The sequence below is a fragment of the Castanea sativa genome, chromosome 7 (assembly GCF_040712315.1).
Source record: "Castanea sativa cultivar Marrone di Chiusa Pesio chromosome 7, ASM4071231v1".
NCBI classification, from domain to species: Eukaryota; Viridiplantae; Streptophyta; class Magnoliopsida; order Fagales; family Fagaceae; genus Castanea; species Castanea sativa.
The window spans coordinates 4,576,701-4,590,274 of NC_134019.1; the positions used below are offsets into that span (position 1 = coordinate 4,576,701).

The 13,574-nt window shown below is 33.2% G+C and overlaps 1 protein-coding gene and 1 pseudogene across 1 annotated transcript; one reads left to right on the forward strand and one right to left on the reverse strand.

Annotated features, from left to right (window-relative positions):
• The first annotated feature begins 2,955 nt into the window (after positions 1-2,955).
• LOC142643879 (uncharacterized) lies at positions 2,956-7,897 on the forward strand (annotated as a pseudogene).
• Positions 7,898-9,129: 1,232 nt separating this feature from the next.
• On the reverse strand, positions 9,130-12,849 carry LOC142642771 (putative disease resistance protein RGA3). The gene has a single exon (XM_075817192.1). The coding sequence runs from the start codon at positions 12,760-12,762 to the stop codon at positions 9,370-9,372; it is 3,393 nt and encodes a 1,130-aa protein (XP_075673307.1). The 5' UTR covers positions 12,763-12,849; the 3' UTR covers positions 9,130-9,369.
• Positions 12,850-13,574: the final 725 nt, after the last annotated feature.

Below are 13,574 nucleotides of genomic sequence, written 5' to 3' on the forward strand. Positions count from 1 at the left end.
TTCAATGATAAATTCAGTCTAGGATTTTGAAATAGTGGTATAATTATTTGAGTTTTCTTGAAATCGTACTTCCTTCTCACGTTTTGTAGCTTTTATATTTGCAAATTGCACCTCCCTCTTAAAGTTCTTGGCTTTTTTTCTAATTGATTTGATGCTTGACATCCTAATGATCTGGTGACCTCTAGGAAAAAATTAAGTGGCTCACTTTTTTCTAATTAATTTTACTTTGTATACAATTATAACAATAAAATGATTAACTTTAAGCTAGCCATCCTTTAATCAAAAATAAAAAAATAAGCTAGCATTCAACCTACCGCACCTTCATCATTTTCTCGAGCTGAGGATCAACTATGAACACAATATTCGAAATGAGAAAACCTGCTCAAAGAAAGTGGTTGTTCTTATTGATGAAAAGATAAGACAAAGCTGTTTGAGATGATTTGATTATTTTTAGAGGAAAACAACTAATACACAAATAAAAAAGTGTGAGTTGATATAAGTTGAGGGAACAAAATGAGGTAGAAGAAGACTAAATAATATTAGTGGAGTGGTAAAAAATGACATGTCATTTAAAGAAGTAACAGAGAGTATGGCTTTGAATAAATTAAAATAAAGGAAAAAAAGAATACATGTGATTGTCCTTGATGAATTTGTTGAGGATTTATAATCGACCCCAAAAAAAATTGAGACTAAGGTTACATAATTGATGTGAAAAAATCAACTATTAAATTTTGTTTTTAAGTGAATATGTCTTTTACTTATGAAAATTAAGACTATTGGGTAATTTTATTGTTAGATTTTTTTATTATTAATAGTAAATAAAATTCAAATAAAAATTTGGAATAAAAAAAATCTCATTATTGCCTTAAGCCTAAAATAGTAAATTTGCATCAAGCCCGTCCTCTCCATAAACGATTTTGTCTTTTAGCTTATTTCAGTTTGTGTTATTACAAAGTTGTGACTGTGGTTCCAAATAGTCTCATGATAAGTAAGTAATAACACAGGAGCACCAAAGGCCTATTAATGTAGTTGGCACTTGGCACCTTTGGCCACCTCCTAAAAAAATGAATTGATCCACTAACTTTTCATAATGTATGGGTTTTTTTTTATTTAATTTTTTTTTATAGTAAAAATAGTGTGTGAATTTCACATACCATGAGGGAGATGATGCATATAACATATTTGATATCTCCTCCACATGAGAGTAAACTCGAATTCTTTGGCTTAAAAAAAAGAAAAGAAAAAACTCCCTACAATACAATATAGTGAATCTTGCTTGAACAACTGAACCTACTTATTTCTAGAGCTAATTTGATTTTTTGAAAAACACAACACTATTTTTTGCCTTCTTTTTAGTATACAAAAGTGATTCCCTTTGTGGGGTGTTTGAGGACCGAGAAGGACAAGGAGCATGACGTTCCTTACCAAACCATTTGTAAAGTGTCTCAGATCCGAGGAGGAGGTCTACCTGAATAGAAGATGGGAAAGAGGCATGAGGTCTTATGAGTGCCCGAGGAGGAGAGGTAGCACTCTGTGGGAGAAACAATGGAGCTGTAGGAAGTTACCTGAAATGGTATACCTACCACTCCTGCATTGAATGTTCTGTAGTAAACTTATTTATTGCATTTATGAAGAGGTGATATTTGAACAATATTTTCACAGCTAGCAACCCCTTCTACCATCTTCAACAGAGTCTTGATGGGACAAGTATCAGAGTGAGAGTTTTGGGACATACACGTGGAAGGTCATGATGCAAAGAAGTAAGATATATAAGAAGAAAGAAGTTCTGAAATGAGGGGACTTTTGGGAAAAAATCAAAGAAAAAGGAAAAAGAACAATGTACGAACTGAGATAATTTCGGTAAGACTTATATAAGAACACATCCTTGAGAAAGACCGAAGAGAGCTTTTTTACTTATTTGACTCATTTTTCCTTGACTGTGACAAACATCCTTAGCCAGAAACTTGATATATTACTGTATTGTAATTGTTTTCCCATCTCTTCACTAAAAAATTCTATTGTTGGGCTTGGGTTGAAGTGCAGGGCTCTATTACTCTAAGTGGGCTCGGGCCTCTAAACCCAGTTCTTACACCCTTAATTTGAGATTTAGGATGAGTTTGGGATGAACTTATTTCCTTAAGCTTATTTAGTTTTTAGCTTTATTTTTGTACTATTCATAGATCCTATTGTGCTATTTAGCTAACTTTTAACTTTTTTTTTCTACACTTTTAACAAAAAGTTTTTACTTTCAGTTAAATAAGCTGTTTCTAAACGAACCATAGAGTGTGTTTGTGATTTTCTTATTTAATTTAGTTTATTTAAGTTTTTAGTTTCTTTTTTGTACTATTCATGAGTCCCATTACACTTTTTTGATACTATTCATGGGTTCCATGGTACTATTTAGTTAACTTTTAATTTTTTTTTCTATACTTTTAGCAAAAAAAAATTTCAATTTCAGTTAATTAAGTTGTTCCCAAACAAAACCTGTACCAGCAATAAAACTATAAGAATTTTTTATTATTATCCCTTTTTGTTATATATATGAACCACTAAAATGGACCTAAAATTTAGAACAATTGAAATAAAATTATTGAGCATTACCCTTATAAATACAACCGAAATGCCTAAAAGAAGAAGAGTGTAATTGTAAAAAAAAAAAAAAAAAAGAAAGAAAAATCAACAAAAATTACAAAAAAACAAACAAACAAACTACACCTTTTGCCCTGAAAATTTGAATTGTTTTTTTTATTATTTATTTATCATTTATGTTTAATTTGCCTTTCTATTTTACTATTTACCCTTTAAAAGAAAGATATATTCATTTTTCGTTTTCGCTTTGTGCCTCACGTGCACGAGACGAGAGAGCCTTCTGGAAACACCGAACAAAAAAAGAAAAACCACAAAAATTTTCAAAACTAAAAGAGGAACAGTAATTTGAAATTCTTCTCTCTCAGTATGGATCCGGACACAGCGTTAGAGCTCGTAAAGAAAGGGCGTTACACTTCTCCTTCTCGATGTTCCTCAATACACTCTCCTCGGCATCGATACTCAGGTACTATTACTAATACTATATTCTTCTTTCTTCTGTTTACTTACTTAGATCATGAATTCTATTTTATTTATTTATTTTTATCCCAGTTATCTTGATTCTTTGTTTACTTTGAATCTATGGTTTAAATTTTGAGACTAAGGCTTGGTTGTTGTTGTTGTTGTTTAAATTTATGGTTTGCATCTTCTGATTGTCAACTCTGCATAAAACTTTTAAATTTAAATGATTCATTCAACATGCAGAACCCATTGGAGGAGAGATCACTGTTGCATGTGAATCAGGGATAGTTACAAACACTCCTAAAACAGCAATGGAGAAAGCACTAGATGAGCAGATGAAGTCTAGTATAGTTCTTAACATCAGTGGACAATTTTTAGAGCAGAAGATGTTACTATACATCAATTCCCCGTGTTATCAAACAAAAAGGAATACATGGGCAAGAAGTTACTTCCTTGAATATTGACAAGGTAAGAGATCTTAGAGACTTAGACATGACCTCAACAGATTTTTCTACCATTTAGCATTGGCTGATTTGGGTTTTAAATTCCACTGATCTTTTCAGACACAATTGTTAGAAAGTTTGCTGATAAAGGATTATGGAGGTTCTGAAGATGTACTTCTTGGAGAGCTGCAATTTGCATTTATTGCATTTTTGGTATGTGTAGACCTTTATAAAATTTTCTTTATGTTGAAATTGCTGTTAGGTTTTGTGACATCTGAAAATTCAGCAGATGGGACAATCACTTGAAGGATTTCTACAGTGGAAAGCTTTGGTTAACCTTTTATTTGGATGTATTGAAGCTGTAAGTATTGATTTGGCTACCTGTATTCCATTGATTTGTTGAACAATTTCGTGAGATTGAATTTGTTCTCACCGTTATAATGTTATGAGTAAACTTGAAAGGTGTAGGCATAGAGGGTCCTTTTGTGCCACATGTCATCTCATGCTTTCATTGCTTTGGTTTAAAGAAAGATGCAGAAGATTATGTGATGATTCTCTTCAGTGCCAAAAAATTGACTTAATCATTTGGTATAATTGAAAACATTGCCCTGAAATACACAAAATTGTCATTGTTTTTCTTGAGATCAGAACTTCATTTTCAAAAACATGTGTGGAATATTAATTGATTTAAAAATACCTCAAATCCATGTAGTTTCTTTTTACTTTGTGTAGGAATTCTATGGCACTTTATGCGCTAGGGCCAAAGTTGTGGTTTTGATGGTGCAAATTGCTGAATTTCCTCAACTTTTATGATTCAGTTGAACAAATGTGGTTGGAACTCAAACCTTTTCTTTTGAGTGATCTATCATACAAAAGACTTTTCTTAAAATTTTCAGAACATCATTTTCTTTTGGTATTTTGACTTGAGGTCATTTCATTGCTTTTACATTATGGGACATCAATCTGTTTGTAGGTTTTGCGATGCAGGAGCACAACCAGAAATTAATTCAATATCTACATTTGAATTTTTATTGTATTATTTCATATTTTATTTATTTAGTTTGAGTTATGATAGAGATTAAATTTCATATTCTTAGGTAGGGATTAGTTTAGTATTTGGATTAGTACTTGAGTTTGGTTAGGATTTATTTCATGGATGTTTATCTCTATCTCTTATTTTCCTGGAAGCTCTATAAAAGCTCTAGATGATATATTTTTTAGGCAGACTATTGTGACTATTTTTGATTAATGATATTCATTTGTGCAAATTGCATCTGTGTTTGGTGTGTGATTCCAAACAACCCTTAGGTGGTGAAGCCTAGGCTGTCTTGCATCATTTTTTGCTATTTGATATTGCAAACAGCATTATAGTAATTGCAGCATTGGTCATTGAATAGTGACACTTTCATAGTTAGAATTAGAACAGCATAATCTTTGTTGGAGGTGACTTGAACATATTCTTTGTTGCTATTTTGTGGAAGTTTTTAATATTTATTTATTGTAGAAAATTTTACTTGTTTCTGAAATAATTCATAGGTGATATCATGGTTTTATGTAGCTATATAGTTAACGTATTATTATGACATTGCTTGGAGTCCTATGTGGTTTATATTTTGATTTGTTTTATTAAATGTTGATAGGATTTTATTTTTGTTAAAATGTATGTTTGAAAGTTTATATTTTGCAGCCTTTTCGTACAAGGACTCAACTATTCACAAAGGTAATGCTCTTTTCTTATTTATTTATTTAAAATAATAATAATAATAATAATAATAATTATTATTATTATTGGTAATAAAAGGAAAATTTGTTAAATTATTATTATTATTGTTTTGGTAAATAAACGGAAAATTCAAGTTTTTTTTTTTTTGTTGATAATTCAATAATTACAATGGGGGAAGGAGATTTGAACCTTGGATTTTTTCATTTAAAACACCAAGAGGTGTTTGTTGAGCTGCAAGACTCTTGGCTATTTTACTATTTGATTGAATATGCAAAGCAGTGATAGCTTGGGCAGGGGTGGTTCTACTTGTTGTTCAGGGGTATTGGGAAAAAAAATATCTATATATAAAATATTTATTTACTAGTTTAATTTAGTCTTAAAAATACTTTTGCACTCCTTGATCACATATTAGCCCAACCCAAAACAGAACAACTACAGATTTGACCATCCCAAAACCAAACAACATATATCATAGATCTTTCTCTCTCTCTGATCTGATCTTTTATCTCAGTCTCATGAATCTTATCTCGTCTTATCTCTCTTCTTTAGTTGACTATCTTGGTATCTCTAATTCTAAGAATAAAAAGTGAGTGTTTGTGAGTATTTATCTCTTTATTATAAATTTATATTTTATATGTGTGAGTGTGTGTTTGATACTGATTGTGATGTTGATTCTGTGCATTATTTTTCAAAATTTCTTTTTGTTATAAATTTTGTGTGAATTGTGGTGTGTGAATGTGTGTATAGTATAAATACAATATAACTTTATATAATTTAATAATTATGAAATGCAGAGTGTTTGTTACATGTTTGTGTGTATGTATTGTTATTGTTATTATGTTATAATAACTTTTTATTATAAAGTTAGATTCAAGAAAAAAAATTAGTAAAGTTTGTGATTGACTGATTGTTTAAGCATTTAATTGGTTAAGTAGACACTTAGGGTCTGTTTGAATACAACTGAAAACTGAAACTGAAAATTGAAAAACACTGTAGGAAAATAATTTTTTAATGTGTGAAAAACACTATTCACACCTAAAAATCACTGTTCATGGCCAATGAACAGTGACAGGTGCGCGTCCAGCAAAAAAAAAAAAAAAAAAGGGGCAGAAACGCAGACGCACTGCGTTTCAGCCCAATCCAAACCCATCCTTAGTGTATTATTTATATGTATGGATGACTTTGGTTGTGTGGATCAACAACTAATACAATGTTGATGTTTTACTTATCAAAAAAAAAAAAACTAATACAATGCTTATGGGTTGAGTTTTGTTATTTAGTTTAAAATATTTTTATAAAAAGAATGACAAATAGATAATGACTACTGCATACAAATAAAAACATTATACAAACTTGTGACACCTATCCATATTGACAATTGATAATTAACTATTAGGTAAGGATTTCAAAATATGAAAACTCATAGAAGGAAATTGTAAAACTTCATATATTTGTGTGTGTGTGTGAGTGTTTTATTTATTTCTTTATTTTTTTGTGTATGAATAACTCGATATATTCAAGTTCTCTTTTTAAAAAATTTTGTTGTTAATTTTACTGTTTAATGAACCCTGAAAAAAATTCCTGGAGCCACCATTGAGCTTGGAATGTAACTATTATGGCATATCTGAGATGCAAGTCAACCCGGCAAAGCCTTCAGCCCTTTGCCAACTATTTTCTTTTTATGATTTTGTTTTCTGTTTCATCAATGTGCTCAATGTGGAGCCATTTTGTTTGGTAGACTATAGGACCTTATTCCTTCATTAATAACAACAACAATACACTAAATAAGAACGGGTAAGGTTGTTTAATATTCTGCCCTAATTTTCAAAAGCCTAATCAGTTTCAGTTGGCCTTTTGTTACAAGTTTGTGTTATCGAAAGTTTTTATTTTAGTTACTTCTTTGAAGTCCTCTTCTTGCTGAAGTTTTTAATTATTATGTAGCCCCTTATAAATTGAAGTATTTAACTATGATATTGGGCATGAAATAAGCTTCATTGGTTTATCAGGTTTTGACTTTGCAACATCTGTAATTAACTTGCATAGAATTTCCTATTATGTTTGATTCACCAAATTAAATTTTTTGATGCATTGATATTTGGGAGTAGGGGGATTTGAACTTTGGATGTCTTGATTGGAAACACTAAGAAGTGCCAACTAATTAGCTACATGGCTTTTGGCAATTCGCCAAATTAAAATTGCATTTTCTTTCTTCATTTAATACTGATTAACACTAAATAAATGTAATTGTCCTATTTTTTATGTTAGTTTTATACAGAACTCTGACAACTTATAGAATTCTATGCAGTTCATTAAGGTTATCTACTATCAACTAAAATTTTGGCTTGAGAAAGATCATACAGATACCAGTGGTGCAGCAACAGGGGTATCTGCACTATTGGATAATTCATGGTTATCTGCAGATAGCTTTTTGTACCATCTTTGCAAGGTACCTCTCTGAGGTTACTAAGTCATTGTTTAAATGCATGATTGTGCTGCCATGCTTAATGGGCATTTTTGCAAATTTACAATTTCCCTTGTTGACATAACTTTTATTGGCAAGTCAGATTTCAAGGCTTTCATTGATCTAGTGAACAGTTTACGGTAAACTCACCAACATTTATTGGTCAATCTGAGCAACTTGCTTAAAAAGCAATAAAAATCATTGCTTAGTCAGTTTTAATCACTTGATTGAATTATGTTTCCACCGTAACATTTTTACTTGTTAAAGAAGAATGGTAAGTTCATCACAGAAAATTTAATTTTTGTCTCTTACCAGTTACAAGTTCATATCTCTAGTGTCATTTGATTCATTCATACTGGATAGCTAGATCTTAATACATTTATGGAATATTGAAAATTTAAGTTTGTTTTATGATGATATCTTGCAAATTGAAGTCTGCATTTTTTGATTTCCTTGAATAAGGATGTTTACTTTCCTATTTTTAATAGATAGAGACAACTCACGTATTTTTATAAGATTGAATCAATGACCTCAGCCTTTATGCTTTATGGTGGGAGACATACATTCAAGGCTAAACTACCATCCACGCTTTGTAAGTTCGGGGTTGCTGTCCATCGACACTGGGAATTTGTAATTTACACCCTCAAGTATGAAATCAATGTCAATGTGCCCCTTCCATCGTGGTCTGTCTCATTTTCGCTATTAATCCACTCAAATATGACATCATTACAGGGTGGTTGCAGTGATTTACCTTGGGTTAGCCTTTAAGTTTGTTGTTAGGCTGGCCATACATAGTGGTGATTTGGCGGCTTTGAGGTGTTTGGGCAATGGTGCTTGGATGGGTTGATTTTTGGCTTTGGGTTAATTTCGTCTCCTTTATTCAAAAGGATGTAATTATTTGGTGGTTTAGCGGCAAGAATGAAAAGACGTTGAGGGACAAAATGATAGCAACCCCAAACTTAAAGGGTGTAAATCATATTATAGACTAGAATCAAATTTTGGGGGTTACCTTGGAAAATAGTTGATTGGTTAAATAGAGACTTAGTGTATTATTTATGTATAGATGAGTGTGGCTGTGTGAGTCAACAAATAATAGAGTGCCAGTGGGTTTAGTTTTGTCATTTAGTTTAAAATATTTTTATAAAAACAATGATAAATAGATAATGACAATTGTATAAAATAAAAACATTATACAAACTTGCCACACCTACCCACATTAACAATAGATAATGACAATTGAGATTGGACAAATAGGAAATCTCTAAGAACTCAAGCAAAAAAAAAAAAAATATTGGATTGTCCATAGCAATTTTAAAATACAACAAATATACAAATAGTAATGAGAAGTGTGTCACAAAATTGAATTGAACCTTTTTTTTGGAGAAAGAGAAGAAAATTTGAACACTGACAGCAAGCAAAGATTGAAGGTAATTGTACCATTCTACTGTCCACCGAAGGCATCATGGGTTTAGTTTATTGCAAGCATACATTAGAGTAATGCATATATTAATATCCATATTAAAATCCAAATACAATTTGATAAGACAAGGAATGTAAAAAAAAAAAAAAACCATTAAAAAGAAAAAATAAAGGGGGAGAAAGCTACCTTTATAAATAAACTTTTTTTGAAGTGTGTTAACATTGCCATGTCAGCGTTGACCAACTTAGCAACATTTCAGTTTTCGTAGCGATCCCTAACCCGTCGATGATGGTATCTTTGAATGAGGAATGATGCGAATGTTGGGGATGTGAGATATTTTATGCCAATCCTCCCCAATGTCTTTCTTGCACCGCTTCTCCAGATGTGGACATCCTTTAATTGTCAATGTTTTGAGTGCCATAAGATTTTGTAGCTCGTTTGGTATAGACATTAGATTAGGGCAGTACCAAATTCCCAAATTTGAAAGCGATGTGAGGCATCCAATTTGCTTAGGCAGAGAAGATAAGTCTTCACAGTTCCAGATTTCCAGATAATGGAGAGCAGTTAGATGTTGAATACCCTCTGGCAATGAAATTAACTTCGGACACCCGTTGATATTTAAATTCTCAAGTGCAATTAAATATTGAATTCCTTCAGACAAAGAGCAGAATTTGTCGCAACTCCAAATGTATAAACTCCGCAGTGAAGATAAGCCCTGCAAACCATTCATTGGTAAGGACAAAAGATTATTACACTCCCTTATGGACAGTCTTCGTAATGAATGTAAGTTCTGGAGTCCTTCTGGAAGACTTTCGATCTTATCACAATATTGAAGACGAAATTCATTCAACGCAGAAAGATTATCCAATTGATTAGTCAGTGACTTGAGATTGGGCATTTTGGAAATCTTCAACATTTCAAGCATCTTATGGTTTTGCAATAGTCCATCTAGAAGAACTGTCAATTCATCCATGTCATCAATCACAAGGGAAGAAAGTGAAGTGAGATTCATCACTGACCTAATTAACATTGCATTGTTTCTTCTCATAGTCAAATCTGTAAGGTAAGGAATAATAGGAATTTCAACTAACTTTGGGCACTCAGTGATTTCTAATGTGCTTAGGCAGGGAAAATTTTCTCTTCCATTCATTGTTCTCCATTCCTCCAAATCACGCATCTCATGGAGCCTAAATTCCTTCAATGAGGGGAACGACATTGTGCCGTCTCCATGAAATTCATTGCCAATATATTTCACAGCATGCCAGCCAGTTATAACAAGAACCTTGAGGAATGATAGTTTGCCAAGAGGTGGCAAATGTTCACATCTTTCCCAACAATCTAGCGAAATTTCAAACAAATCACAAAGAACTGAATCTTGAATCCATGTTGGAATTTTTGAACCATGATAGTTGTTTATGGACAGTTCTTTCAGATTTGAATGAGGTTGGAGACCATCAAGAACATCTTCAACATGTTCCGGTACATGGCTTTTATTGTCACTCCGCCAAAACAAACGTAGCGAATGAAGATTCTGTTTTCCAATCAAATTTGCATTTTTGGCCTCCATTGAATTTCTGACATTATCAAGTTCCTTTATTGTCAAATTTTTTCGAAGGTTTAGCCCTTTCAACTCACTTACTTGATAGCCATTTTTCTTGCCTGCAATGAAGAAGCTCAATGATTGGAGGCAAGTTAATTGTCCCATTCCTTCAGGCATACGAGTAAGAGAATGACAACCAATGATGCCAAGATACATAAGGCTTTTCATGTGCTTCATACCTTTGGGTAACTCACAAAGATCATCACAGTGGTCTAGTTTTAGAGTTTGTAGGTTCAAGAGGCAGGTTGTTGATTTAGGTAAAACTTTGATATTAGACCCAGACATGTCAAGATACCTCAAATGTTTTAAATTGTTGATTGATCTCGGTACTTCCTGAACCACAAATTCAAAATTCAATACCCGAAGATACTTCTGTTTTAAGAAGAATGGCAGAGAAGCTTTAAGATCAGATGTACCAAGGCATGAGCGTAGAGATGGAACTTTACATAGGTCCTCATTCAAAGAAATGTCTTGTGATGAGATCATGCCAAAAAACATATGAAAAATCCTGCCTTCAACCTTCACATCTTTACCGAATTCCACTGCAACGCATTCATGTCTCATAATAGATTGAGCAAAGTCATGCATAAGGTCATGCATTTTACACGTAATATAGCCTGGATATTGCTCCTTGACATCCTGAAAGAAAGACCTCCATACTAATTCATTGAAGATGTCAACACCAAAATCATACAACTCCGATGGTCCTTTGAAGGGAATAAAACCATTAGCCATCAACAGTTGTATCAACTTATCCATCTCAAGCTTGTGATCCTTCGGGAATACACAACAAAAAGCAAAGCATTGTCTTAGATGTGGAGGTAGATGGTGATAGCTCAACCTAAGGGCTAACAAGATGGAATCCTTACCTATTGGTAAATCCCAAATCTGACTTTCTTTCACAGATAACCACTCAATCTTCCTTCTTTTCAAGGACATGAGGCTCCCAAGAGCCTTTATAGCAAGAGGCACGCCTCCACACTTCTTCACTATTTCCTTACCAATTGATTCCAGTTCTGTGTTCATTTCTACCCTTCCCATTGCAAATGCACGTCCTTTAAATAAGGACCAAGAATCATTATTTGACAAGAATCCAATGTGGTGTATAGGAAGTACTGTGGCCATCATTCGTGCAATTTTTTCAATCCTAGTTGTCACTATAACCATACTACCTGGCATCGCACACATCAACATATGTTTTAGACGGTCCCATTCCTCGTGGTTCTCGTTCCAGACATCATCCAAGACAAGTAAAAATCTTCTCCCATGCAATTTTTCCTGCAAATATTGTTGTAGTGGATCCAACTCTAAAAGATTACATGCACTACTATCAATGGATTCTATGATTGCCTTTACTAACCTTCTTATATGGAAATCATCTGATACACACACCCAAATTCTCAATTCAAAATGGCTCTCCACCCTTGCATCATTGTAGACTAACTGTGCTAGTGTTGTTTTTCCCAAGCCCCCCATGCCCCATACAGCATAAATGGCAAGATTATCTTGATCAGACACATTAGTGAGCAATACTTCAATGATCTTTTCTTTTTCCTCATCTCTTCCATAAATTTTACTTTCATTAACAAATGAGCTAGTTTGTCTTTTTTCTACATCAAAAGCTTCTGTTTTTATATCTCCCTCTCTCAAGTGAAAAGATCTCTCCACGGAAATGGCTTCTAGTCTATCCTTCACATTCTTCAATTTATGTGCCATTTTCATGCGAAATATAAGTCTGTTTCGAAGAGAAAAGAAGCTACTTACTTGGGTTAGCGCACCTTTCTCTCTCTCCACCTTTCGCATTAGAGCTTCAGTTGCAAACTCATCCACAACATTGTCCGCATCATAAGCTGCATCTTTGAGCTTTCTGAGCCAATTCCTGACAGCCTCACTGTTCCACTGCTTCTCCTCCGCGTCTTGGAGAACGGCTTGGATGGTGGACAGCGTGCTTTCAAGTTTGTTAAGCTCAGTTCCCAATCCCCAAGCAATTCCAAATTCTTTTAGCGCTAAAGTATTCAAGCTCCTCATGATAGAGCTCACCAAGGAAGAAAGAAGTACGGCCGCCATATGCTATCTCCTTCACTTATTTTGGTAACAAATTGCTATAGGAATACAGAACAGGTAAAGAAAAGTGAATTGCGAAAACAGAAATGCTTGATCTGCTATTGTGCTTCGTGATCAAATGGTTTTTTTTTTTTTTTTTTTTTTTAATTATTTTTATGTTTTTAAAGACTAGTTTACCTACAACTCTGCACGTCTTTCCATCATTTGCTTCACATGGCGTGGACTTGACTTAGCATATTCCTCTATGAGATGCTAATATGCTTTAGTCACGACCTGATTGGGGTTATATTTTAATGTCTTTCTTTCTTTGTCACTTTCGCAAGCTTTGATTAGTGATTTTATAAATTTCATAAAAAAAAGATTAGTGATTCTACATCTGTTTCCATGCGTGTGCCTACAAAGTAAAAGAGGAAAGGAAGACATTAGTAGAGGAACCATTACTTTTGAGAGTATTAAACTATGGCTTGCAGTTTACCATCTGCGATTGGATTCTCATCGTTGCACAATTGTAAATTGATTGTTGGAGTGTTTCTCGTCCTTGCAGGCACTTCTGCAGAGGGCATTGAATGACTATAATAGCGTGGGATACGATCCTCAATCAAGTAGTTTGGAGATTCGCTTGATTCAAAGCTAGGATGCATTCGCAATCCACAAGTTGCATTCAAAGCTGAAAAATTCAACTAAATAGGTGATACGCGGTGGAGCATATTTAATAATCATGCTTATCTGATACAATTTGGCATTATTTATAAAAAGAAAATGTGATTTCATCCTCTCTCTGTCTCTCTCTCCATCCCTCCATAAAAATAAAAGAT